Genomic DNA, 26,406 nt, shown 5'->3' with positions numbered 1-26,406 from the left:
TTCTAACAAGATATTTTTACTGTGATAAAAGTGAAATAATCTGCTGTGGAATTAGTATTATTAATCTAAATTAAGGAATTATTTACTTAAAACACGCTACTATATCTTACTAAAAAGTTAATTTTGTAAGTTAGTTTAATCTTATTTCAATAGTAATAAGATATTTTCACTAGAAACTAGACAAAAGTACTTGGTAATATCTGGTGTTTTTGCAGTGTTGGTTCGTAACTCAGTAATGGCACGCATGAAGCAGGCAAATGGACAACGGAAATTCTCCAGGAAAAAAAAACAACGTGAAGGAATAAAAAGGAAATCTGGACTGGGCTCGTCTAAGGTCGCTCTCTTCCCATCAGAACTACGCCTCGATTTCTGCACAACAACTAGCTGACGTTTGTGTGGGAGAGAGACCCCTTAGACTAAGCAGGAACGACGACATGACCGAGCCCCGGAGCGGCTGAGCTGGGAGGGAAGGGAGCGACTGCAGGTCATCGCCGCGCGCGCAGCCTCTACATCATCCCCAGCTGCATTAGCGTGTTGGCGTACGCCATCGGCTTGACATTCGGATGAGGCTGTGGAAGCAGAGAATCAGAAAGATAAATCTTGGGGAAAGTTCTGACAACAAGAAGAATTGATGATTGTATTGTAGAAAACATAAAAATCAGAGAATATACTGACCACAGCAGTGAACTGGTGAAATTCAGGTTTGAGGTCTGACCCCCTGAGGTGGATGTATGCTCCTTTGTTTCCCATCTGATCACTGTTGGACAGCAGCGAAACAGACAAATGAAGCAAGCAGCAGTGTTTATTCCAGGGTTGGCCAAACTTTTTGTCACATCTCAAGTCAAAACAGACAAAAAGTGTTTCCCCCTAAATCAAAGGTTTTTCCAAATAGAAGACTAGACTCTGCATGTCCAGTATGAAAGGCCAAATGTTCCACAACGTACCAGTAGTTGGGTGCTGAGAACACGGTGATGCACTTCCCTGAGTGAGTGACCTCGTAACCCTCAGCTTTGACCTCATGACTTCGCACGATGTAGTCCAACTTGTTCTGTTCCAGGAAGTGCTGCGTCACATCGGGACCAAACTGACAGCTCACGCCTCGCTTGCTGATCGACCGGCCGTTCTGCTCCAGACACAAAATAATAACTCAGTAACAGGAGAGAAGGGAGACTCCATGTTGATGACGGAGGCAAACTCACCTGAGGCTGTGGATCGGACCACAGGAGGTCGCACATCGGCCCTGGTGAAAGGGGAGCAGACGGTGTGATAATTATGACAGCGTGTTGGGCAGCCGTAGACAGAAAAGAAGACAAAAAGGACGAGTTCATTTCTGCCAGAGAATTTTGAGATTGATCTCAGAAATGTTCTAGAAACAATCTTGGACATTTCTGAGTTTGAACAATCAAAAATTTGGGAAAAAAAGCTCAGAAATGTTTAGATTAATCTCAAAAATGACTACATTTCAAAAGTAAAACATTTGCAAGAAGAAACACATTTTTAGATTCATCACAGAAATTTTCTCAAAAAAATTTGGAAATGTCTGAGTTTGAGAAGTAGAAAATATGCAAGAAAAAACTCTGAATTTTGTACTGCTTTTCTGCTCCGTCTACAATGGCTGTGATACGCCGCCGTAAAGGTTAAAGGTAATTTTATTCATACAGCACATTTTAACCACAAAGGAAATACAAAGTGCTTGTAGAAAACTTTCTGAGGTGTTTTAGACGTTTCATAACGAATGCTGGAGTTTGGCCGTACCTGAGTCCGGCGGCTGTCTGTTCCTATCAATCTTCCTCAGATCCTCCAATGTGACACCGTCTTCGCTGAAAAGTCCTCCATGCATGACCTGAGAGCAACATTATCAAAACATTAGCAGTTATTGGGATCTAAAAGCTGAAGATGTCTTCATATGAATTGTTTAAAATGTATTCTTTTAAACTACTGTTAAAATCCTGAATTAATTTCAAAACAGGAGATTGATTTAAAATTAAGCTGTTTCACTGAATATTTAAAATTAAATTATACATTATAATCTAAATTAGAGGCGCACCAATTGCAGTTTTCTTGCTGTTTTTATGCAGCCTGTTCGGTCCAAACAGGATGCCCAGTTTGGACAGAAGGGGGCAGTAGAGAGTAGTTATCAATTGTTTGCAAGTAGTGGCTACTGTATTCAATTCAGTTAATTTATATTGCATTAATTTAGAAAAAAAATTATAATTTCAATTCGGTCTTAAATACAATCCAACTGATGCTAATTATCAAACATAAGCATTAAGTTTATTATTTAAAAATTATTATTCCAACCCTGGGAGTTTTAAAAGCAAAGTGTCAGAGTTATTTTAAAGTTATTTTCACATCAAAGCCTCCAGTATCTGTTTTTAAACATCTGTAATATTTTGGTTTTATCACCAGACAACAGCTAAAGGATGAGAAATGCAACAAATGATTATAAATTAAATTTAATTTCTGTTACTGACTGAGAAATGTATCTGGTTTGGTGACGTACGGCAAACTTTGATAACATCCCTGCAAAAACACAAAATCTTATCAAGTATTTTCGGTCTAGTTTCTAGTATAAATATCTTATTTCAGTTGAAATAACAGAAAACTAACTTACAAGCAACCTTTAAGAAAGTTATAGGAGCTTGTTTAAAGTAAATAATTCCTTTATATTGGTGAAAACGTTCTAGTTCCAGTGGCAGATTATTTTAATTATAACAAGACATTTTCCCATGTTATATGTGAAATAATCTGCCAGTGAAATGGGTTGCTAGGTTACGGGCTGGGCTTGGCTGGGGTTGCTAGGTAACAGCACAGCAGAATATCCTACCAGTGGAACTAGAAACTAGACCAAAATACTTGGTAACATTTTGTTTTTGTTTTTTTTGTAGTGAGAAAACTTTTCTAAAATGAATAAGAAAGAACTTAACACCAAAAAACACTCTGAACCTCAGACGCACTTAATTAAAACATAAAATAAGCCTAAATCAAACTGAATAATAATAATAATCCAGTGAAACTGAAACATTTATGACTTCCTACCAGTACTTTGTTGTTGATGCACTGAGCAAGAGGAAGCCACTGGAAGACCTCACTGAACAGCTGGAACATCTGGGCTGTGTATTTGGCTTTGACCTCGCCTTCAAACCCGTACATCTGGTTCATGTTGTCCGTCTCATGGTTCCCTGCAGGTACAAACATCAGTTTATTTCCTGTTTTCGCCTTAAACCAGCCTTTCTCAAACTGTGGGAACCCTGCCCCCCCTAGTGGTCCGGAGGGTACTGCATTTGCCGAGACGTGAGGTCAAAGTGCGACGCTACAGTTAGCTTAGCTAAAAAGAATAATGGATACGTGGCTTAAAACCGGGTGACTCTAAAGAAAAACTAAACATACCAGAGGAAAGAAAACAACGTCCGGACTATTTATATCAGAGGAAGCCGAGTCAGACCTACTGAGAGTATTGAGTCGTTCGCAAGCGACTCGATTCTTTTCAACGGCTCTATGTCGTGAACGGTTCCAGTCTCAGCTGGTGAGAACTGTTCTTTGCTTGCTTGTAATGCTCTGCTCACACTTCAAAGGCTATTGTTATTTTTACTAACTAAAATGCTTAAATTAATTAAATACGATAGATAAATACAATTGATTCAAATGGATGGATTATTTTATATTTAATAGTACAGAAGAGTATTTTTTGTTTCTGGCAGAGCAACTCAATTATATTTTTCTTCTACTGTGCTTCTAAATTACAAATAGCCCTAAAATGTTAACTTTCAGAATCTGCAAATAACTCAAAATGACCCAAATGAACGTGTTCATTCCTTTGCCAGTCAGAGCACTGATTAACAAAGAAAACAACAACAAGCAAATTAAGAGACTAAGATTTTCATTTCAGGTTGTACATATTAACATGCTGTTATTGCAATTTCAAGTTAGGTGGTCTGTGAGTGTTTGGGTTAAGTGGTTCTTAGCCTGAAAAGGTTTGAGAAACACTGCCTTAAACACTTGAATATTGGACGCAGCCATTAAAGCGGTGGAGTTGTTGTTACAGCTGCTGTCACCTCGGAGCAAGTGGAAGTGGTCTGGGTAGAGCAGCTTGAAGCCAAACAGGGTGAGAATGACCTCAACAGAGAAGGAGCCTCGGTCCACAAAGTCGCCATTGAAGAGCTGGAAGCTGTGGTTAAGGTCAGTGACGCACAACTTCTGAGGCTCCTGACGCATTTTCGACCAAAATAGATCAAACCAGGAAAAACCACTGTATGAATAGAAAACATGATCTGTTTGTGTTTTTTTAAAGGAAAGGATACGTAAGGGTTGGTCTCTGAGGGTAAACCGTTCAACTCAAAGATGTTGAGGAGGTCGTAGTACTGACCGTGGGTGTCCCCACAAATAGTTAGTTTGTCTGTCTGTTGGTGGAAAAGCAAAATATTATGTAGACACCAAATAACACACGAGGATTAGGGTCACTACCAAAAAAGAAGTCTGACTTTTTCTCAGAATTATGCCTTCAATCTCAGAACTGTTACTTTCTTCTCAGAATTGTGACTTCAAACCTAGAAATTCTCACTTATTCTGAGATTAAAATCAGAATTTTTGGGGGAAAAAGTCTAAATTCTGATAAGAAAATGTTCAAATTCTGAGATTCAAATCAGAATTACGCGAGTAAACTCAATATTATTAGATTAATGTCAGAACTATAGGATTAAAGCTACAATTCTGAGTTTAAAGTCAGAAATCTGAGGTTAAAGCCCAAATTCTGAGATTAAAGTGAATTATTTTTCCATGGTCCTAATCCTCTATGTTCCCTGCGAAGTTAAATCAGCCTAATCTTACCTCTTTTATTGTGATTTCAACCAGACTTGGTAGCTTTGACAGAACGTCCTTTACTTGTACTAAAATCTGTAGGAATACAGTGAAGGTGAGTGGGACGAGTTAAATCCAGGCTGAAGCTGTTTGGTATCAGTGAACGAGTGCGTTTACCTGATAAGCACATTTTCTATGCAGCTTCTTCTGGTCTTTGAACCAATCCATCATGTCTTTCATGAACTGCAACGTCACCTTCCCATCTTCAAGTTTGGGCCCTACGTAGTCGTCCTCGATGGCTGCAGGAGTAAAATCAGCTTTGACTGACTTGTTCATAATTTTAAATGTTGAATCCATTTCGCATTTTGGGACAGAAAACTTACTCATGCTTTCTATGTCCAGAGAGTCGACGACTGATTTCTTTTTGTCATCACTTGCGATGGCTCTCTCGAACGCCTTCTGCTTCACAATCTTGTTGCATTCTTGGTACTTCATTCTTGCATCCTTGTCATTCGGTCGAACCCGGACTACCTGTCATTAAAACAAGGAAATTATATAAAATATTTATCATTTTCTATAATTAACTTGCTTTAGGTTGGCTTTTGTTTTCATATGCAATTCCATTCAATTCTCATCTCTCCTCAGAGCGCTGTCTTGGATTTCTCCCATTGACCTTGATTTCAGTTACAGTTAATTTAAAGGAACTCTGTATTTTGGCTTTTTTTGCAGTTTTCTGGAAGTTCAATCAATCAGTTAATCAAGTTTATTTCAGCAACAAAGCAGTTTTAAATGCTTCACGTCATAAAAACACAAGAATAATAAATCATGACAACAAAACATTCAACAATTGTGACAAATAATACATTTTGACGAGTGCCATCATCAAAATCATCACACACATTGAACACGTCTATTATGGTTCAAAAGCAACTATAACCAGCTGGGTTCTTAGTCTAGATTTAAAGACACTCTGTGTTTCAGCTGTTTTGCAGTTTTCTGGGAGTTTGTTACAGATTTGTGGTGCATAGAAGCTGAATGCTGCTTCTCCATGTTTGGTTCTGGGGATGCAGACCAGACCAGAATTAGAGGACAGGAGAGGTCCAGACGGTTGATACAACAACAGCAGACCTTTAATGTATTGTGGTGCTAACCCGTTCAGTTATGTATTAACTAACAACAGTATTTTAAAGTCTATTCTCTGAGCTGCAGGGAGCCCGTGTAAGGACTTCAGAACTGGGTGATGTGCTCCATCTATTGCAGTAATCAATCCACCTACAGATAAACACACAGATGAGTTTTTCTAAATCTTACTCCTTTAATCCTAAAAATCTTCTTCAGGTGACAGAAGACTGACTTTGTAACTATCTCTATGTGTCTCTGAATGTTCAGGTCTGAGTCTAGTTGTAATAACTGAAGCTGTGCATTGGCGTTCATGATCGTCAACCATAAACTCATGAAGCACACCAACAAGCCCAGCTCTGAGGGTCTCAAAGGTATAGAGCTTTGGGAGATAACACTTACTGATATTTGAAAATGTCCTTGTGTTATTACGTTACATAATTGAAAATGGTCTCAAAACAATATTATCGTTTATCGCGATAACTTCTGGGACAATTTTTTATTGTGTACAGCCCAAACATGATGATAATGTTTAGTTTCTTACCGTTTCATAGTCCTTAAGTGCAGCTTTGAATTTGCCCAGCGCCATGTTGGAGGTGGCGCGGCGGTAATATCCCTTTATGTAGTTCTTGTCTACCTCCAGGGCCTTCGTAGCGTCTGCCAGGGCGTAGCCATAGCACTCCGTACGCAGATACGCCAAGCTACGGTTGCTGTAGTAGATGGCATTGGATGGATTGAGCTCCAGGGCCTCTGAGTAGTACTTGATAGCATTTTCATAGTCTTTTTCTGGAAAAACAGGAATCATAATGTTGGTTAGATAAACAATGAGAGATAAAATGTAGTTCATGGTAAACACAGGGCACCAATATTAGTTTCAAAACATCAAAACTGAATGAAATTGTGATGGGATCTCTTAAAAGTCTGATGTAAATGTAGTAGTGGGTTGTTTTCAAGGAATATAACAAATATGTCATCAATGCAATATCAGTGTGTGTCATATTCAAACAACAAAGGATTGTTTGCAATGCAATAATTGCAGAGTTTGGTTAGTAACTAGCTACATTTACTCAGTTGCATTTACTTGACTAACTTTTTTGAAAAAAAAAAAGTATTTTTAGGAGTATTTTTACTACGCTGCACTTTTTACTTTTACTTGAGTAAAACTTCTGGATTCTCTACCCACTGAACAGGGTTTTTATGTGTTTGTCAGGGTGATCTTTTGAGTTAGTCACTCTGGAGGTTGACTAAGTGAAAAACAGAAACACTCGAGCTGGTGATCAGGAATTATAATCAGTCCAAAGTCCATTGAAAGACTTTAAACATGTAGAGTTACTGCCCAAAATCACAATATGCACTGGTAGAAAGCAGCAGAGATTTTTTTACCCAAGTAAAAAGTATCCCTCTAATAAAATGCAAAAAAAAAAGGTGACTCTTAAGTAGGTCATGTGCAATGTACTTTTCCAAATGAAATAATTTTTCTGTTGCATAACACTTATGAAACCATATTCTCTAGTAGATTTTATGTGTGTGTTAGAACAGGTTAAAGTACTTTCAAATGGCTGAGCAGATAGAAAATAGCACAAACTTTAATATTAATTGTAGGCTTTTGTCTGGTTCAAACATATTTGTTTTTCATTCAGAGAAGTTACTCAGTGGGTAAAGTGTTTAGAAATTTTACTAAGGTAAGAGTAGCGATACAATGTTACTGAAGTAAAAGTAAAACGTACATAGTAGTAAACCTACTCATGTTAGTATTTTTTTACTCAGGTAAATGCCACTAATTATTACCCAACTATGTTTTTAAGTAAAGTTGCAGAAAAGTGTCAGCAGTTCAAGGATTCAGTGTAGGACTTTGACTTGTTTTGTTAGTCAAAGAAGCCACTTTATAAGCAAGTTAAAGCGCAAAAACCAACTCTGATAATCAGGAAATCAGAAATCTGTGACTTAGAAGCAGTGTCCAAACTGACATTTTCTCTACTACTGTGTAATAATGACAAGTCAGCCCAATTAAAGCTTACATTGTAAGAAAATGACAATGCTTCATTGACAACAGAGTACTGGCAAGAAGTTAGGAAGGCTCGACAATCCCCCGCTTTATAAACACGCGATGGCTACCAGAACATTCTAGCAGTTTTTCCCTTTTTGTCTCCCTCTAAACGCAACTAAACCCCGCAACACTGCCTCTATTCACGCATCTGCTCTCAACCCCAAGTCCGAGGTGAGCATCAGTTCCCTTCAGGTTCTAAATCTAACCCGGTTGCAGCGTGTTTCACCAGAACACGCTGACAGCTACGGAGCTAACGGCTAACCGCTGTTCGAATGAATGGAGTTTAAAGTGAGCGTTAGCTTTGCGTAACATCTGAACCCGTCTGCGATTGAGGGAAAATGACGTAAAATTAGAGCAGAAAAATAAATGATTGTGACGTGGTAGTCGGTGGGAATCTCCTGTAATAAATCCCAGACTTGACAGGTCCTGCGATTTACCTTTGAAGAACTTATTTGCCTTCTCCTTGAGTAGCTCTGCTTCATTTGTTACCTCCGCCATCTTCTTCTCACTGCCGTATTCCGATGGTCGCAAAGGTCGTAAACGAAGGCGTTTGTTTCTATTTTGTTTCCCCCCATGTGATCTAAACTTTCTCAACTGTAAAAACGAAAGCTATAAAATGTGGGCAAGACACTTTTATTAATACAAACGTGGGAAAAGTTTTAAAATATTGTTTGCAGTTGTTTGCTTTGCTTTTTACGTTACATTTTTAAGACATTTTCTGTTTATTCATACAAAGTCCCAATTCAAGTTGAAAAACAAATGTGTTGAGTTCAATTTACTGATATGTCAATTATTTTCCATTTGAAAAAAACTTTTTCAACCACCAGGGGTCAGTATACACCCCACTATAAAGGCGTCAGGTGATTATTTATAGCCCAACAATGTCCCTGGAAATACCCGTGTAATTAAGCAGTTTAAGCTTTTAGTCATCCTTATAATGTAAGCTGCATTCATGGGAAGTTACGAGGAAAAGATTAAGGCGATGACACATACTATTAAGTGTTTGAACGTGTTACGTGTTCATCATTAGAAGCCGATTATGAGGTAGAGTGAATTATGAACAGGCATGTCTGGAATTACACCCGTGATTTTCTCCAACTATATTCTAGAATAGGGGTGTCCAAACTTTCCAAAATTGACAAGTATTAGCAGGCCAAGAAAATAAAACTAAAATTGAGTAAATAAAGTAGTCTGATTGTAGAAGAAGAAGTCTTATTTATATAGTACCTTTTCAGCAACAAATTTCAGTTCGAATCGTATTTTATGTTTTTATTTTGTTTGTTTTTTTAAAAGGATGTTATTCATTTAGATCCAAAAATCATTTTGTACGTTTGGTGTGGTAAAAGAAAGCATCTAGTTCTCAATTTGAACAAATTTATTAGGAATAAATAATAATAACAGGATTTGGTTCCTTTCTTTCAAAATGCTTGCTATATTATCCAAGTTTAATAAATTAGAAAATACTTTTCAATTAAAGTCTCCTAATTATAAAAGCTTGGTTATAAAATGACAAAAACTTTGTGTTGTACTCAATATGTTCAATGGTAGGGAAATTATAATTTTACTCTGATTATAAATAAAAAGTCTCAATTGGCATCTCTTTGGAGCAATAGATGAGATTTTATTTGGCTAACAACATAAAATAGTGATGGGACATTTTACTGAACAATAAAGAAATACAAAGCCAAACAAATAACCAAAGTTAGAAGCAGCTAGATCAGTTCTTCTCGATTATTCTCTCCCTATTCCCCTTTTATGATTAATTTATCTGGGCTGTGGTGCAGTTAGTAGAGCTGTTGCCTTGCAGCAAGAAGGTTCTGGGTTCGATTCCCAGCCCCAGCCTTTCTGCATGGAGTTTGTATGTTCTCCCTGTGCATGTGTGGGTTTTTTCCAGGTACTCCGGTTTCCTCCCACAAAAACATGACTGTCAGGTTAATTGGCCTCTCCAAATTGCCCCTGTGAGTGTTTGCATGGTTGTTTGTCTCTATGTTGCCCTGCGACAGACTGGCGACCTGTCCAGGTGACCCCGCCTCTCGCCCAGAACGTTGGCTGGAGAGGCACCAGATTAACTTATCTATACAAACCACTGTCACCTGATTAACTAACTGCAACAACTTAAATTTTAAGCTATAGGACTGGCTTAGTTGGAAGGAACCAACCAACGCACTTATTATTATTAATATTATTAATACATATTATTAAAAATAATATTCTTTGTTGTTCAGTTAAGTTGGTGTTGAATCTTTAATAGAAAGAATAGTTAAAGTACTTTTTTTCTTGCCTGCCCCTTTTATGGCGCCCCTGGATAGCTGGCACCCATAAGCATAATCCTATACTGCAGATGCTACGGGTTAGCCTGTGTCTGTATTTTCGATACAGAAAAAACCTTGTTCTTTTTGGCTCTACTATGAATAAAATCAATTTTCTAGAAAATAATAAAGTTGGACGACTTTATTTGTGTGATTTTGGTTAATTTTTATTTCTTGGCCTGCTGCTACTTTTCCCTGAACATTTTTGGCCTGTGTGGTAAAAGTTTGGACACCCCTGGACTAACCACTTAAAATCAGGCCAAGAGCCACAAATTTCTGCTACTAAAAACTGTGTTTCATGTCACACTGGGTCTCAGTTTCACTTTGTTCGTCTTTTAAAAACCTCCAATGTTGTAAGATGTTTGCGTGGAAATTTCCCAGCGTAAGCGACAAATAAAACCAGAAAGTAGCCGTGGCACAGGTGCACGACTTTACTCACCCATACATGGCTTCTGACGCACATCCAGCCTCTCATTACTGGTTAGCAAAGACATCACGCAACCTTAAGAAGAAACACATTCAGCCTTGACAAGCTGCTTCTTTTTATCCCTCAGATATTGTTGTCAAACATTCTGTGGCGTCAGAATCCAGACATGCCTTCTGCAGATTTTGGGTTTTGTGGTTTTAGTGTATTTTTGTGATTAGGGTTAGAAGTTCAAACGATGAAACACGCTCCAGAGGAGTGTGTGTGTGTCACAGAGGATGCTGTCCAGTCCAGTCTCGTCCAGTGACTCACCAGTGAGATGTCACTGTGTAAACAGCGAAAACCGGAGTGACTCACTGCGAAGCCTGTCGTAGGAAAGCTAACCCAGAGAGTGAGTCCACTTTCTCTCGCTGCGAGTGGCCCCTGACTCGTCACTCTTTCTGAGCCGCGCAGCTTGTAATTCTGTCATGCTTTTACTAGTAGCCATTGTATGGCAGGCTGTTTTAACATAAAATCGGTTTTGTCTAGCAATCTGTAATTTACAACGGTTTTATTATTTATTTATTTTTGCAACGTTTTTTTTTTTTTTTTGTATTTTAGGGACCAAAATGAAAGTAATTTATCTGAATAACGTAATTATGACAGAATATTAGGGCCATATTAGGAAAATAAAATAAAATCACAAGATTACAGTCAAATTAATTTGAGAATAAAGACATAGATTTACAAGAAAAAAGTGAATATGCAAGAATAAAGTCATTATTTGGAGAATAAAGTCATAGTATTGCAAGAAATAAGTCATAATATTACAAAAATAAAGCCACATTATTACGAGAAAAAAGTTTAAGTAATACAAGAATAACATCGTAATACTATGACTATTCTTGAAATACTGTGATATTTATTCTTGAAAAGTTTTAACTTTTGGCGCTCAGAAATTTTTGAGCTTTTTTTAATAAAATTTTCTGAGATTAATCAAGAAATTTCTGAGTTTTTTCTAGAAAATTTTTGTGATTAATCTAAAGAAATCTGTCTTTTTGAGCAAATTTTCAACTTTTCAAACTCAGAAATTTCCTCAATTTTTCTAGAAAATGTGAGATTAATCTAATCTAATCTTTTTTTGAGAGAGAGAGAGGGAGAGAGAGAGAGAACATTTTCAACTTTTTAAACTGAAATTTCCAATTTTATTTCTGAGATTTATCTGAACATTTCTATGATTTCTTGCAAACTTTAAATTTTGAAGACTCAGAAATTTTCAAGTTTTTGTCTAGAAAATTTCTGATATTAATCTTGTTTTTGGCATAAATTTACCTCTCCTGTTTTCTTCTATGTCCCTAATCCACCACCTTAAGAACGTAAACGCAGTGCAGCATATTTTATGCTATAACGGCCTGCCATAGAGCACAGAGGGAGGCGGTGGGAGGAAGGAAAACACAACAAGGTCGGCTGGGATCGAGCTGACGTCCCAGCCTCGGTAAACGCAGACAGTGAGTGGGTGAGACGGTGTGGGAGGGGGATTGGCAGAGGAAATCTGGCTGGCGGATAGCAAGCAGAGGGGCTCCGGGGAGGGCTGTCCTCACGGGGGGGCGACGCATGGGCCTTGGAGGGGTCCTGAGAAAGTTAAAACAAACACGAACGGAGATATACGAGCAACCAGAGAAAGAAGCAGATGAAGGTCAGGGTGAACGTGAGTGGCATTCCAGGGCCAGTGAATGATGAAGTCTCAGAGAGTCTGGAGGATTCGGTTACATGGGCTCGTTCCAGACCTTTCTACTATGTATTATCTTACTGTAGGTTGCAAAAGTATTCATGACCCTTGAACTTCGCCACATTTTGTCATGTTAGAACCACAAACTTACATTAATTTTATTGGGACTTTGCGTGAGAACACAGAATCATGAAAATGATACTGAAAGGTGCGGAGTGCTTTTGTATTCTGTCCCCTAAATCAGTGGTGCCCAAACTTGTGGCCATTGGGGTCAAAACTGTCAAGCAGAGAGTACTCCAGGACAACATTTCGTTTTTTAAATTAAAGATTTATTTCTTAAGACAGTTGTTGTTTTCATCTCTTCAAGAATAGACTAAATCTTTACTATTTAAATAAAGCAAAGTAGTTTAATTTGGAATCTATTAATCATTGTTGGCCCTAAATATACACATGGTCTTGCACAGTTGCTGTATTAAATGACATCCAAAGATTTTTTTGAGGTTTATTGACTTTGTTTTTTCAATTTTCTTTAAACTTTTGTAACCACAGTTGTACAGCATTTGTTGGTTTTAGCAAAGTGAAATAAACGAAAACAGAAACATTGCTAATACAGGAAAATACTTTGTCTTTCTAAATAAATAAATGTTTAAGATTTAATTTTTCTGTAAAAATCTCGGATTATTCACAAATTCACACCATTTTTGGATTATGGACCAAACAAAATTATCCAAAGGGCCTCAAACAGCCCATAGCCACACTATGGACATTCCTGCCATAAATGCATTCAGGATTTTAATAATAAATAAATACAGAACATTAAACTAGAGAAATTTACACTGCAAAAACACTAAATCGTATTTTTGTCTATTTTCATGTGCAAATATCTTCTTACCCTGGAAATAAGACAAAACTATATTACAGGTAACTTTTCAGCAGCACACAGGAACTAATAATTCCTTGATATTGACAAAAAAAGTATTAGTGCCACTGGCAGATTTTTCCACTTATAACAAGCCAGTGGACCTTGAGCTTTGATACTTGTCTTGGCTTTAGTCTATGGAGCAAAATTAGGACCAAAAAGTTTGTTTAAAAGAAAAAAATTAAACTGAAAAACAGGATGTGAAACTGAAAAAAATGTCAAAACTTCTTTCCAGATTCAAGGTTTTTTCAGTTTCAAACTTTTTTCTTTTGAACAAATTTATGGTCTCAAGTTAGCTCCATATTAGTGTTACTTCATGAGCTGGCAACAGTTTATCGACATCAGCCGCTGCTCCTCGTCCATAGCTCCTCTATCCCAGGGTGTTCCTCTAGGTTGAGTGTTCGGTCCTCTGCTATTTGGCCTCCATTTCCTCTTCTGTGCAGATGATAAACACATAAACCCTAATATCCACTCCTCACCCCTCACCCACTGCCAAACTGACCACAAACTAACATTAAAATCTGGATGAAGTTTTTTTTTAATTACACACTATGAAAACTAGTCCAAAAAATTGGTATATAAGAAGACATTTTTCCCATGTCATAACTGAAATAATCTGAAAGCGGAACTAATACTTATTTTTTAATCAATATTCAAGAATTATTTACTTAAAACAAGCTTGTATATGTTGCTAAAAAGTTATTTGTAAGTTAGTTTTGTCTTATTTCAAGTGTACCAAGATATTTGCACTTGAAAATGGACCAAAAATACTTGTTAAGATTTTGTATTTTTGCAGTGTACTTCTGGATTTGATTCAGTTTAAGACAAACAAAAGTCTGAGTCAGGTACTTAACTTTTAAAATCCTTTTAAAACCACATATCTGTTTAAAAAAAACCCAATAAAATACGGTGAATTTGTTGTTTTGGCAACATTTGAAAAGGTTTTATTAGCATGTAGACTTTTGTAAGGATCTGTAAGAGTTTTAAGTTCTCAGTACTGAGGAAACTGCCCCTAATTCTTTTCCTCCACCCTTTTAAATGTTGCTTCATCCTGGCAGAGATAGCAACAATCTCCTCTGCCTCCCTCCCAACTGTCCAAGTAATTCACTAATGAGTGCTTGACTTCAGGGAATCTGCATGGGGGGGGTTGCACTTATCTGAACCACATGTTTTTCTTAGAGGCAGGGCAGAGATTTCAAAGCCAAACGAAAGATAAATCTGAATTAAAAAAAAGGACTCCACCCTCTTCTTTACTGCGTTTACAAGTTCAAAAGTAATCCAGCGTTTACGTCCAATTGTTTCTGACTCACAAATTGCAGCGGTTGCTCAAGCTCTGCGCTGTTACAAAATCCCATGTCTGTGTTCCAGCGATCGGCGTTAGCCTCCGTCGGCGTTAACACGACACACGGAGGGGTTCAGTCAGCAGAACGAGGAGCTGGAAACTTTATGTCAGTGGAAAAAGAAACGTGATGCATACCTGCTGCCGTTTTACCTTTCCACATTAAAAGCCCTGTGTGTCTTGGAAGCAGAGCGGTTAGGGCGGGGATGTGACGAGCGTATAGAAAGCGTTCATGTTTACGTTTTGCTCAGCTTCTGTTTACATTTCCTGCAGGGCTGTTGGGGGTTTAAAATAAGGTCGGTACCTCGAGTTCACGCAATAAAAGCAGCTAACTGAAACTGGAAGTGTTTAATTTTTACTGACATTAAAAGCAGAAAATCTCACAAAATATTTTTGACCTGGTTCCTAGTGCAAATATGTTGGCAGCTTATTTGACTTATAGGGAAATGTCTTGTTATAAGGGAAATTATCTCCCAGTAGAAGTACATTTTCATCAGTATTTAGGAATTATTTCTTAAAACAAGATCCTATACCTTGCTGAAAAGTTATTTGTAAGCTAGTTTACTAATATACTTGCAATAGAAATTAGACTAAAACTACTTGGTGAAATGTGTTTTTGCAGCAAAAGGAGAGAATCAGCAGTATCATATTGGAAAAGCAACGCTGCAAAAACACAAAATCTTCCAAAGTAGTTTCAGTCTAGCTATCTTAGTACACTTGAATTGAGACGAAACTAACTTAAAAGTAACTTTCAAGCAAAAAAAATTAGCTTTAAGTCAATAAGCCCTACACATTGCTCGACTATTCCACTGCACCGTTACCTAGCAACCCCAGCCAAGCCCAGCCCGTTACCTAGCAACCCAGTTCTAGTTCCACTGGCAGATTATTTCATTTATAACAAGTCATTTTTCCCAAGCTACAGGTGACATAGACAGCAAACTCAAAGTTCTTGCGTAACCAATTAACTCAAACGTGTACCTATTGACCAAATAACTGCACAATTTGACATTTCGGAAATAAATTTGCCTAAAGGAAACACAGCAATTTTGTAGAAAACATTCATTTTTAGATTAAAAAAAATGGCAGTAGATTGAGGTGTTGTTTTTTTTTTTTTTGCAAAAATGCAATGGAAACACCTTTTCTTTCGCATCCCAGAAGTCACATGATCAACAACCGGATGTTGCCACCGGTGGAACCACAGAGAAGAAGACGACAGGAAGTAGTTGGAGGATGATGATGCTTCATGTTTTTTAATAATAAGTCACAGAAAATATCTATAAAATAATCCTTTTGCAAGGTTTTCTGGCAATTAGCAAATAGAGATAATTTTGGTGATTTTAACTAACCGAAAACAAGAAAAGTTTAGTCTGATTTAACTTCATATAGTTCGAAAAAAATATATTTTTATTTGGTCCATATAAACTTATGATCCAGCATTATACATTTCTTATCAATCAATTCAAGTGGATTTCATTCAGTTTATTTAGTCACTAGGATGATTAAATGCTTTAAAAATCCCTTTTTCCCTCCCAAAGAAGTAGTCAAGAGGACTCTTGAACTAATAAAGCAAGGATAATTATGTTAGCCTCTTAAGCCATGACTCCATATTTGATTCTGAGCCCACACACAGCCCGACTGCAAATGATTCTTCATGGTGAAAATGTGAAGCAGACCGGAGGACAAAGTTTCTGGGCTGTTGAACTTCAAGCAGCTCTCTCATCCAACCGACTGGCACCACAGGAAATTTAAAAAAAGAACCGGCTGAACAGATAATTACACGAAATAAAAGCAGATTACAATGGGAAGTGAAATCAGCCCACATTCCTCAAAAGTTAGATAAGGATAAAAAAGCCATCTTGCAGGATGAGCTCATCTTTTCTGCAGATTTTTTTTGCCTTATTTGGACTTTGTAAGTAAATAACCACCTTGCATTTATGACCTCCTTTTTCCACTTTCTTTTGTTTTGTCTTTTTCTGTGTGTCATTGGTCAAGATTTTCTGATCCACCACTCACACCATCACATCTTATTTAGCCATCATTCTCAGAGCTATATGCCTTTAGCATATCCTCTGCTGCCTTTTTCTTTCTTCTCTTTTTTGTCCAGCAGCAGTTTTGTGTTTGATGTGTGCTGGGCATGAGAACAAGGGATGGGATACACGCCCCAAACAGGAAATGAGAAATTCAGGCAAGCAAACCCATGCCTGTGTGGTTGGAGAGAGAACGACAGAACCTTTTACGAAGGACAGCAGATAGACGGAACTGGAGGATGTGAAATAGACGGCATGAATCAAGAAGCTGTAAACGTTCAAGTTGAAAAGGCTGACATGTGTGGGCACAAGGAAAGAAAGATGGTGACATCCGGGATGTATTAATAGACAGCGGCCACCCACGATGCAACTCTTCATTTCCCTGCGACAACAAACACCCGAATTAATCCAAGAATAGCAAACATTTCCAATGATCTCACATTGTTTTTCAGAACCACTTGTACACTCCCTTCCAAAATGTGTGGAACTTTTCCACAATTTGTCACATTACAATCACACACCTCCATGTATTTTGTTATAATTTTATGAGAACATGAATCAAATGAACGGCTCATTACACAGCGTCAACAAAGCTGAACGAATGAATTCAGCCATTTAATGCAGGTGTGTTGGAGAATTAAAGAACTGGAGTTGGGAATCCCTGAGATAGGCCAATCTAAAAAGTGTGGCATGCATTTAACCTGATTCCTCTCATAAAATCTAGTCCAACCAAGTTCCTTTTAAGGTTAGTAACGTAGAGTCCAACTGCGGGTAGTTTAATCTCAATCTAGAAATACACTGCAAAAACACAGAATTTTACAAGATATATTTGCAAATATCTATGTACACTTGAAATCAGACAAAACTAACTTAAAATTTTACTTTTCAGAAAGAGATAGGAGCTTGTTTTAAGTCAATAATTCCTTAATATTGATTAAAAAATACTAGTTCTATTGGTACTTATAAAAAGCCAGTTGAATTAGTATTTTTATACTTAAAACTGCTGTCTTGGTTTTATTCTATGGAGCTACATTGTGGCCATAAAGTTTAGTCAAAATAAGAAAAAATAATCTAAAAAATTATTTTTGAAACTGAAAAAAAAAAATTTAAACATAAAAACAAAAGTTTGGAAACTGAAAGAAATTTTCAAAACTACTTTTAAGATATTTTTTTTCCTGTTTCAAAATAATTTTTAAATTTTGATTCTTTTTTCTTTTGAACAAATTTTATGGCCCCAATTTAGCTCCATATTAGCTCTACCTCATAAACCGGTAACAGTTTATCGTTGTAAACTGTAGCCCATCCACACCAGGGTGTTCCCCAAGGTTCAGTGCTTGATTCCCGCCTATTCATCCTCCCACTTGGTAACATGATCCATCTTCATGGCCACTCCTGCCATGAAGATGTCAATATTAATGAATTATTGACTTAAAATCAAGGTCCTTTATCTTGCTGAAAAGATTCTTGTCAGTTAGTTTTGACTTACTTCAAGTGTAAGAAGATACTTGCACTAGAAAGGAGACTAAAAATTCTTGCTAAGATTTTGTGTTTTTGCAGTGTAAGGAGAACATTAATCATTTTGTACGGACAGCACTGCAAAAACACAAAATCTCACCAAGTATTTTACTTTAGTTTCTAGTGTAAATATCTTAGTACACTTGAAATAAGGCAAAACTAACTTACAAGTAATTTTCAGTATGAAATATTAACCTAATATAAGTCAATAATTTTTTTATATTTATGAAAAAAGTACTGGTTTCACTAGCAGATTATTTCACTTACAACTAGACATTTTGTTGTAAGTCAAATAATGTGCGAGTGGAACAAGTACTAAGAAATTATTGACTTAAAACAGTTACTGTATCTTGCTGAAAAGTTACTTGTAAGTAAGTTTTGTCTTATATCAAGTGTAGTAAGATGCTTAAAGTAGAAACTAAAAATACTTGGTAGGATTATGTTTTTGCACTGAAATTATGGTGGTTTTGTAGTGTTTTACTGTTAAAAAAAAGACCTTTAAAAAATACCCTTTTCTGTATCTGTAGGTAACTGCACATCTAGGCTGAATATAATTATATGCGGAGTTCCCCAAGGTTCCATCCTAAGTCCTCTCCTTTTCATCATCTACATGCTTGTTGGTGTTATTGTTTATTTATTTCAAAATGTACAATACATAGTACAACATATTCCAAAGTTAGCCAAAAAGGCATCTGTATTCTCTACTTGTGTTGTTCCATCACATAAAATCCCAATAAAATGCATTAAATGAAAGAGTTAGAGGTTTTTACACTTTTTGGCAGCACTTTGTATCCAATTATAAAATATGATGTTAGATCAGACGGAAGTGTCCGTAATTTTTGGATTAATTTGTGATTTCTTTTGCCAGAAAGCATTAAAAAGCTGCATCATGGGTGGCCGCTGTTGCATAACCCAAGATGTTCTTTCTACCCTTTTCAGCTCCAACATTAACAGGCTTTTGATTGATAGTTTTGTATTCAGTGTTTCTTTAAAACTGCGTTAATCTCACCTGGAGGTAACAAACTCCGTGTCACTCCCACATCCTACAGCTGTGCTAGCATGCTAGAGAGGTAGAGCCGTCCAGCGGCTGAGCCCATGAATCAGGAGGATTATTTATCAAAGTGACAGTGGCACATAAACAGAGCGGCAGCCTTTTCATCCGAACGAAATAACGGCTGTCATTCGGTTCTTTCTCTTTTTAAATATTGCTAGCTCACTTATATGGCATCAAACTTTGATTTATCTGTTTGCTCTTGCTGTTGTAACCAGTGGTGTAGGAAGACTTGTGGGTAAGTTAAACTTAGATATAATAACGGCCGACAGATCGTGTTAGCTTGTCCGACATTAGCTTCTCTTCCCGCCTCTAAAACGGACAACGTCCGGTTACATTTCAAAATAAAAGCATCAACGTAAATAACACTGTTCCGTGACAAAGTATTATGTCCATACCAAGAAAAAAATAAAAATAATAAGGTCATAGGATTACAAGAATAAATTCCTAATATGCTGTTGTAATAATATGAGCAAAATGTCTTAATATCTAATAAAACCAGGACTTTATTCTCGTAATACTTTCTACATTTTATTTTGTTAGTTTTCCCCTAATATTTTGTTGTACTGTTTTAATATCTAAAGGCTTATAAGGAGGCCTAAATGTTGATACTTTACCATTACATTAAAAACAAAGTCAGTTTTGGTTATTGAAATAATATAAGACTGACATAAGTAGTTAAAAAGGAACAAAAACGTGATAAAATTATACAAAAGTGCAAAAATAAAGTCTCTTAAACTTGCCATGAGACAAAGAAAGTGTAACCATAACCGTAACTTTTTACTGCAGTCACAGCAGAAGAGTGATTTCTGTAAGTTTCTGCTGCTGGAACGATCCAATCAGTGTTTGCTCTTTAGAAACGCCCACCTTGAGTCTGCAGAGAAGCCGCTCTCCTTTCATCTGGCCTGTTTTTTTTTCCCGTTTAGCAGTTGACAGTAGCGGCGACATGTTGTGGCCAGTTTATTTTACTTCACAGCCTCTGTTTCTCCTGTTTATGAGCAATGAACAACACATGGTCAAGATTTCCCACAAAAAGCAAACACAGCATCATGAGTGACTCAGGCTGTCTGGTTCGACACACTCTGACCATTTCATGACTGTTGGACATGAAAGAAAGATACGACCCTGCAGACAGTTTTTAGAGAGAACGATGGCAGGAAAAATCGTCTGAAATGGTGTGAGAAGCTCAAATATGATGCGGTGAGACATCAACAGGCCAGACTAGGGTTCGAAACAAGCTTTACATGACAAAAACACGACATTTTACTAATTATTCTTGTGTTTCCAGTGAAAATGTCTTAGTTTTGTCATTTTTCAAGTGTATTAACTTATAAGTAAGTTTTCAGCAAGATATAGATCTTGTTTTAAGTCAGTAATTCCTTAATAGTGATGCAAATATGGACGATTATTTCACTTACAACATGGGGAAAATGTCTTTTTATAAGTGGGAAACCAATCTGCCGGTAAAACTAGTTCTTTTCCATCAATATTAAGGAATTGCTGACTTAAAGCAAGCTCTTATATTTTGCTGGAAACTTTCAAGTAAGACTGGGCAATAAATCAATCACAATATCTATAGCGATAGACAATGTGATCAATATCAATAGATAATACATATAGAATATTATAGAATATTCACTGAACTCCGATCCAGACGGGGAGATGTACTTTAACAGCTCAGCCTCTCACGGCTAGCTAAGCTAGGTTGGTGGCACCAACTGACACGCTCACTCTTTGGTTACCTAGCAACTCGCTCACTCTTTGGTTACCTAGCAACAGCCTGTTGAGTAACTGACGCAGAAGCAGTTTAATGTTTCCCCACTGTGTCTCTTAACTGCTTAAAAGTAAAAAACAACGGCGTAGAGTGAAAACTGGATAAAACAGGAAAGGCTTGGCGGTATTTCAGATATTTAAAACAAAAAAATGAATAAATATTTATCGATATCCACTGATATGAAATGCTTGTATTGTAATCCATTTTTCAGCCATTTTGTCCATCCCTAATCTGAAGTGTATTAAGATATTTTCACTTAAAACTAGACTAAAAATACCAAGTAAAATTTTTAGTTTTTGCTTTATACCGAAGTAATTTGTAGAATGAAAGTCTCAAAGTTTTTAAGTAAGAAAAGCTAAAATCTCAGAATCAAACATTTTACAGGAACAAAATCTACAGTAAAAATTTTATGTTTTAAAAGACAATTCTTCAACTGCATGTTTAAAACACAAAATCTTACCAAATATTTCTGGTCTAGTTTCTATCACAAATATTTTATTACACTTGAAACAAGACTAAACAAACTCTTAAATAAAAATTTCAGTAAGATATAGGAGCTTGTTTTAAGTGAATAATTCCTTAATATTGATGAAAACGTTTTTGTTTCATCTGCATTGATGAAAAGACAATATAATAAGTCAATAATTACTTTATGTTGATTTTTTAAAAGTCAATGTTTATGAAAATAAGTAATCCCAACCTATCAGCAAGATATTGGAGCTTGTTTTAATGAATGATTCACTGGTAGATTATTTTACTTATGCCAAGGCATTTTTCTCATGTTGTAAGTGTTTTAATATTAATACATTAGCTCCTATATTTAGCTGAAAAGTTACTTGCAAGTCAGTTTAGTCTGATTTCAAGTTAAAACATTTGCACTAGAGACCAGACAAAAATACTTGGTAAGATTTTGTGTTTTTGAAGCCGTTACTTTCCCAACTGTCAAATAATTTCACACTTAGAGAAACTGGAACGCAGCTGTTTTTGTGTCCTAAACGAAGCATGCCAATTCTAGCTGTGGAGCACAAATACATCCAGGATGTTGTGGGGGGAGAGTTTCCTTTTCCTGTTGCTTTTGCTGGTGGACTTTCCTGTAGGTTAGCTCTGACTGTTGGTAGACCTTTGGGTACCTTCCAGACTCATCACCGGGCGCCTCGGTTTTTATCTCTAGGGAGTGGAGTTCCTTACTGTAAAGTATTAGTTCATATCCTGCTCTCCTGGGTGGCCAGGCTGAGGAGAAAGCTCCAGATCCACGCGTAGGTGCGGAGAAAACGAGGACCACACGAGGTGATGAAACATCTGTTCTTCAGGTGTCGTTACAGAAAAAAGAAGCAGATATCACCCTCTTTTGTTTCACTGGACCACAGTGGCAAACATTCAACTTAACTGAGTCCGGTTTTAAAGGGGAAAAGCAAATTTGTGAGTTAATTATACTGTCAAAATCCAGGTTTTGTTTTACTATTCCCTCCTTTTTTATTTTTAAATCCATGTGGAAGCTGTTGTCAAGTCTGATTTATCTGTTCAACGCCTTGAAGCGCAGGAAAAAGAACCCGAAAGCAAAACTATTACATACAGAAAGTAAGCATGATGGAAATCAGTGGTTGAGCAAGTATTTAAGATGATTGATCTAAATTAAAGCAGCAAAACCACGTTAGCAAAACATTCAATTACGGCTACAAATCATGCTTTCAGGATCCTGAATGCCAGACCAAAGCGTGCCTTTTCCCTGACACACGGAGAAGGATCTCTCCCTCTGTCTGTCTCCACAATCACTCATTTCAGAAAAACATTGTGAGATGGGCTAATGCTACTGGATGATGATGATGATCATGATGATGATCATGATGATGATGATGATTGTTTTTTGTGAGCCATCCAGAAACAACTGCCTGATCCATTTTGTATTTTTTTACAGTGATAATTCTCTGGCTAACCACTGTTTGTCATAAAAGTTTATGGTTATAAATCAGTGTTGTGGCAATATTGCTCCGTTTTCCTTTGCAAAATTCCACGTTTTTCCAGTTAGGACAGACTGGAATACAATGGAAATACCAGTTATTGTCCCCAGGGGTTTGCTTTGTTAAAAACAACAACAAACCCTGTTAGCCACTGAAAAGATCAAGATGGCGGCCATTTCTAAAGATGAAGATCAGACAATAATCTTTTTATGTTTGAAAATGGTCGCCATGGTTGCAATGGCAATAAAATCAGCTGAATTTACTGCTAATGGTGGACACTGCTAACCAAACAGTTTCAGTAACCACATATTGGCTAAGTATGACTCTTAGCTCTGCAAATGCTAAATTACAAAGCACATAAAAAAACTAGCAGAAGCTAATGCTAACTAATTAAGACAACTGTTAGTCTGTGCCACAGATCTTCATCTCCTTCCAGTTGACGACTGGTGTGAGACTCAAACTGCAAAATGTTGAAACCATCAACTCTAGTAAAAGAAATCAGAATTAATTTAATGAAGTTAATTTCACTTGTTTGAATCCGATTTGATTTTAACTCATTTTATTTCTACCTCATTTGAACTTGCTGCTCAGTTAAATGCCTTATTTTACACCATGATGTCCTGGTTTCTCATTTGATAACTTTTCAAATCATAATTTGGATTTTTAATCAGATAAAAGTTAATTCCCTCAGCAAACACTTGATAACTTTATTTTTATTTGTGCGATCTGGATGACGGAGATATCAGTGGAAACGTCTTCTTATCATTTGGACTCTCAGTTCTTTTCATTGCAAATTTAAAAGTAGCAGCAAGTTGTGCAGTGGTTGTTGTTAGCATGCCTGCAAACAGGAAGTTGACTTTTTTTCCCTCTTTTTCCCCCATTAAAGTGATCACTCCCAAAAATATTTTAGCTGGCAACTCCAAACGGGGGAAGATATTATATTTTTCCGAATCCCAAGTTGGAAAAACTTAACTGAACATCCCCTGAAGTCAGAACTCCTACATGGAAAGTTGGAGGTCTCTGCATGTTGAATCGACCGCAGGGCCAGATTCAATATAAGTATGCAGGAAAAATTGTAAGGAAGAATATTTAGACAGTTCAAATGTTATTGAATCCATCACCAAACACAGAATTATATCTTTATTCACTGCAAAGTGGTTTTTATGTAGATACACAAGACGTTTGATTTAGGACTTATTTTTCTGTTTTCGACATAGCCTCACTGATTTATTTTAAATTGAAATAAACAGCAGGTTGATGAGTTCATGCGACACACATATGCATAACAATGCGTGCCTCTGTAGGAAGGGCGTGCATCAGAAAGGTTACATAAACCAAACCCAGAACTTCACCCAACGTGCCCCAGTCACAGGAAATGGGTGTAAAGGAATGACTCAGCTAGCTTTGACCTCTGCCGCTGCTCCACCTCCCCACCCTGCAAAAACACCAAAATATTACCAAATATTTTTGTCTAGTTTCTATTAACAACATCTTACAACACTTGAACTAAGACAAAACTGACTTTTAAGTAACTTTTCAGTAAGATATAGGAGCTTGTTTTAAGTAGGTAATTCCTTAAAGGTGACATATTATGCTTCCTTGAGCAGGTTAGAATAGATCTATGGGTTATAAAAATGTGTTTACTACATTTTTGGCACAGAAATCATTCTTAGAGGATGAGGTTTTAATCTGCTCATCTCTGCCTATTTTCAACTGTTTTAGGGCGCCTTGTCATTTTAAATCCAAATAAGCTGCATTGTGGCCACGCTCCCCCCCCAACTCATTGTTTACACTCGCACCTGAAAATGGTTGCAAACAGATGCGCAATTGTATAAACGTACATCTTTGAGAAAAGCATTAGTGTAGCCTTCTCCACAGCCAAAATGAATGCAGCAAGTGGTTTCTGAATCATAATTCAACGATAAAACATTTGTCTTTTCCAGCAGCCACTGTACAGCACACAAAACCAGCTGACCAAACGTGCCGGGGCTTTATTAGGGTTGCTAGGTAACGGGCGGAACTCTGCTGGGGTTGCTAGGTAACGGGGCTGTGCCTGCTGACTTGTAACTTTAAAATCTGAAGGTTTTTTAACAACTCATTTTCAAGGCACCAAAAAACATCAATTTATTTCCAAAAACGACTGTGTGTTTTTTAAGCACTTTTTGTTTTTAGAATCAGAAGAAACCCAAAGTGAAACACAAAAACATGCAAAATGTGAATTTGGCATGATATCTCCCCTTTAATATTGATTTAAAAATCAATATTGACCCATCATTTCACTTATAACAAGACATTTTTTCCATGTTTTAAGTGAATAATCTGCCAGTGGAACTAGAACCTTTTCATCAGTATTAAGGCGTTATTGACTTAAAACAAGCTCCACTCTTTTGCTGAACAGTTACTTGTATGTTAGTTTTGTCTTATTTCAAGTCTGCTAAGATACTTGCAGTTGAAACTGGACCAAAAAATATTTGGTAAGATTTTGTGTTTTTGCAGTGCAACAGACCTCCACCCTCTTTAGGTCAACTTTAATTACAAAGAAAACATACTTTTTCCTTTGTCTCGACACCCTTACTCTGTAATTTTTTAGGAGTGCATCCCAAGTTTTGCGGATGAGTCACAGCTTTCTCCTCCACCCTTCATAAACTCTCCCTCTCTGCAACCCGAATAGCCTCCATTTTTGCAAAGCGAGAAACAGCTGCCACACAGCTGTGCATCCTTATCAAATCCACGCAGGTGTGCACGATTGCAGGCGATGCTCCAGCGCACGTGTGCGGCGCTGAAACTTTGGCGTTAATTTGCTCGGAGACAGCACACACTCATGCAGCCGTGCACGTACACAAAAAAACTCACATGCAGCTTCAAAGGATGGATGTCATAAACAGGACTGGGAGGGAGGAATGTGTTGTTCATTGGGGAATTCAGAGCTGGTGGAGGGGAAGAAAGGGAGGGCTGTGCTGACCCTAATGTCCCTCTGAATGAAGGCAGGGGAGGAGAGGCTTTCTCTCTGCTGTCATAACCCTTTCACCCATCAATACGGCAGGGAGCGCCGCTGACACCGGAGGCCACAGATCATGGCTGACTAACGTAAAACAGACCCTGAGCTCCATCAAACCCCCAAAACCTGAATATTAGGTGTAAACATGAGGCGACTGCCTGCCTGTGCTTAGTGTTAAAGTCTACCTGACTAGTGACACAACCTGCGTTAAATTAACCATAAAAGTCTGCAGGTTTGAAATTACAAAAATAAATTTGATTAAAACACGTTAATTTAAAAAAAAAAAACTTTTTTATAAGATGTTTTTATGCCAAATCAACCTTATTGAAATAGATGTTTTTCCTAAAACTGAAACTGAAGCACTTATTTTCACATCACAGGAGTCACATGATCAACAACAGGATGTTACTGCTGCTGGAAA

The 26,406-nt window shown here is 37.1% G+C and overlaps 1 protein-coding gene and 1 long non-coding RNA gene across 4 annotated transcripts; one reads left to right on the top strand and one right to left on the bottom strand.

Annotated features, from left to right (window-relative positions):
* Nucleotides 1-169: 169 nt before the first annotated feature.
* On the bottom strand, nucleotides 170-8,505 carry ppp5c (protein phosphatase 5, catalytic subunit). The gene is made up of 13 exons (XM_007552396.2): nucleotides 8,401-8,505; nucleotides 6,461-6,702; nucleotides 5,181-5,328; nucleotides 4,975-5,096; nucleotides 4,828-4,893; nucleotides 4,302-4,400; nucleotides 4,056-4,161; nucleotides 3,040-3,182; nucleotides 1,756-1,843; nucleotides 1,200-1,240; nucleotides 945-1,123; nucleotides 676-757; nucleotides 170-569 (listed from the first exon to the last, which is right to left on the bottom strand). The coding sequence occupies exons 1-13, from the start codon at nucleotides 8,459-8,461 to the stop codon at nucleotides 507-509; spliced, it is 1,440 nt and encodes a 479-aa protein (XP_007552458.1). The 5' UTR covers nucleotides 8,462-8,505; the 3' UTR covers nucleotides 170-506.
* On the top strand, nucleotides 3,191-26,406 carry LOC103138267 (uncharacterized). Of its 3 annotated transcripts, none has more exons than XR_476272.2 (3): nucleotides 3,191-3,526; nucleotides 4,046-4,179; nucleotides 26,366-26,406. It is a non-coding gene; the product is annotated as an uncharacterized LOC103138267 (long non-coding RNA). The 3 variants fall into 3 exon arrangements; XR_001662182.1 differs by lacking the exon at nucleotides 26,366-26,406 and adding an exon at nucleotides 18,732-18,952; XR_001662183.1 differs by lacking the exon at nucleotides 26,366-26,406 and adding an exon at nucleotides 15,818-15,849.

This window comes from Poecilia formosa, unplaced genomic scaffold, assembly GCF_000485575.1.
Source record: "Poecilia formosa unplaced genomic scaffold, Poecilia_formosa-5.1.2 Scaffold48, whole genome shotgun sequence".
Lineage (NCBI taxonomy): Eukaryota > Metazoa > Chordata > Actinopteri > Cyprinodontiformes > Poeciliidae > Poecilia > Poecilia formosa.
The sequence above is the reverse complement of the archived record's forward strand: the minus strand, read 5'-3'. Positions and strand labels throughout refer to the sequence as shown.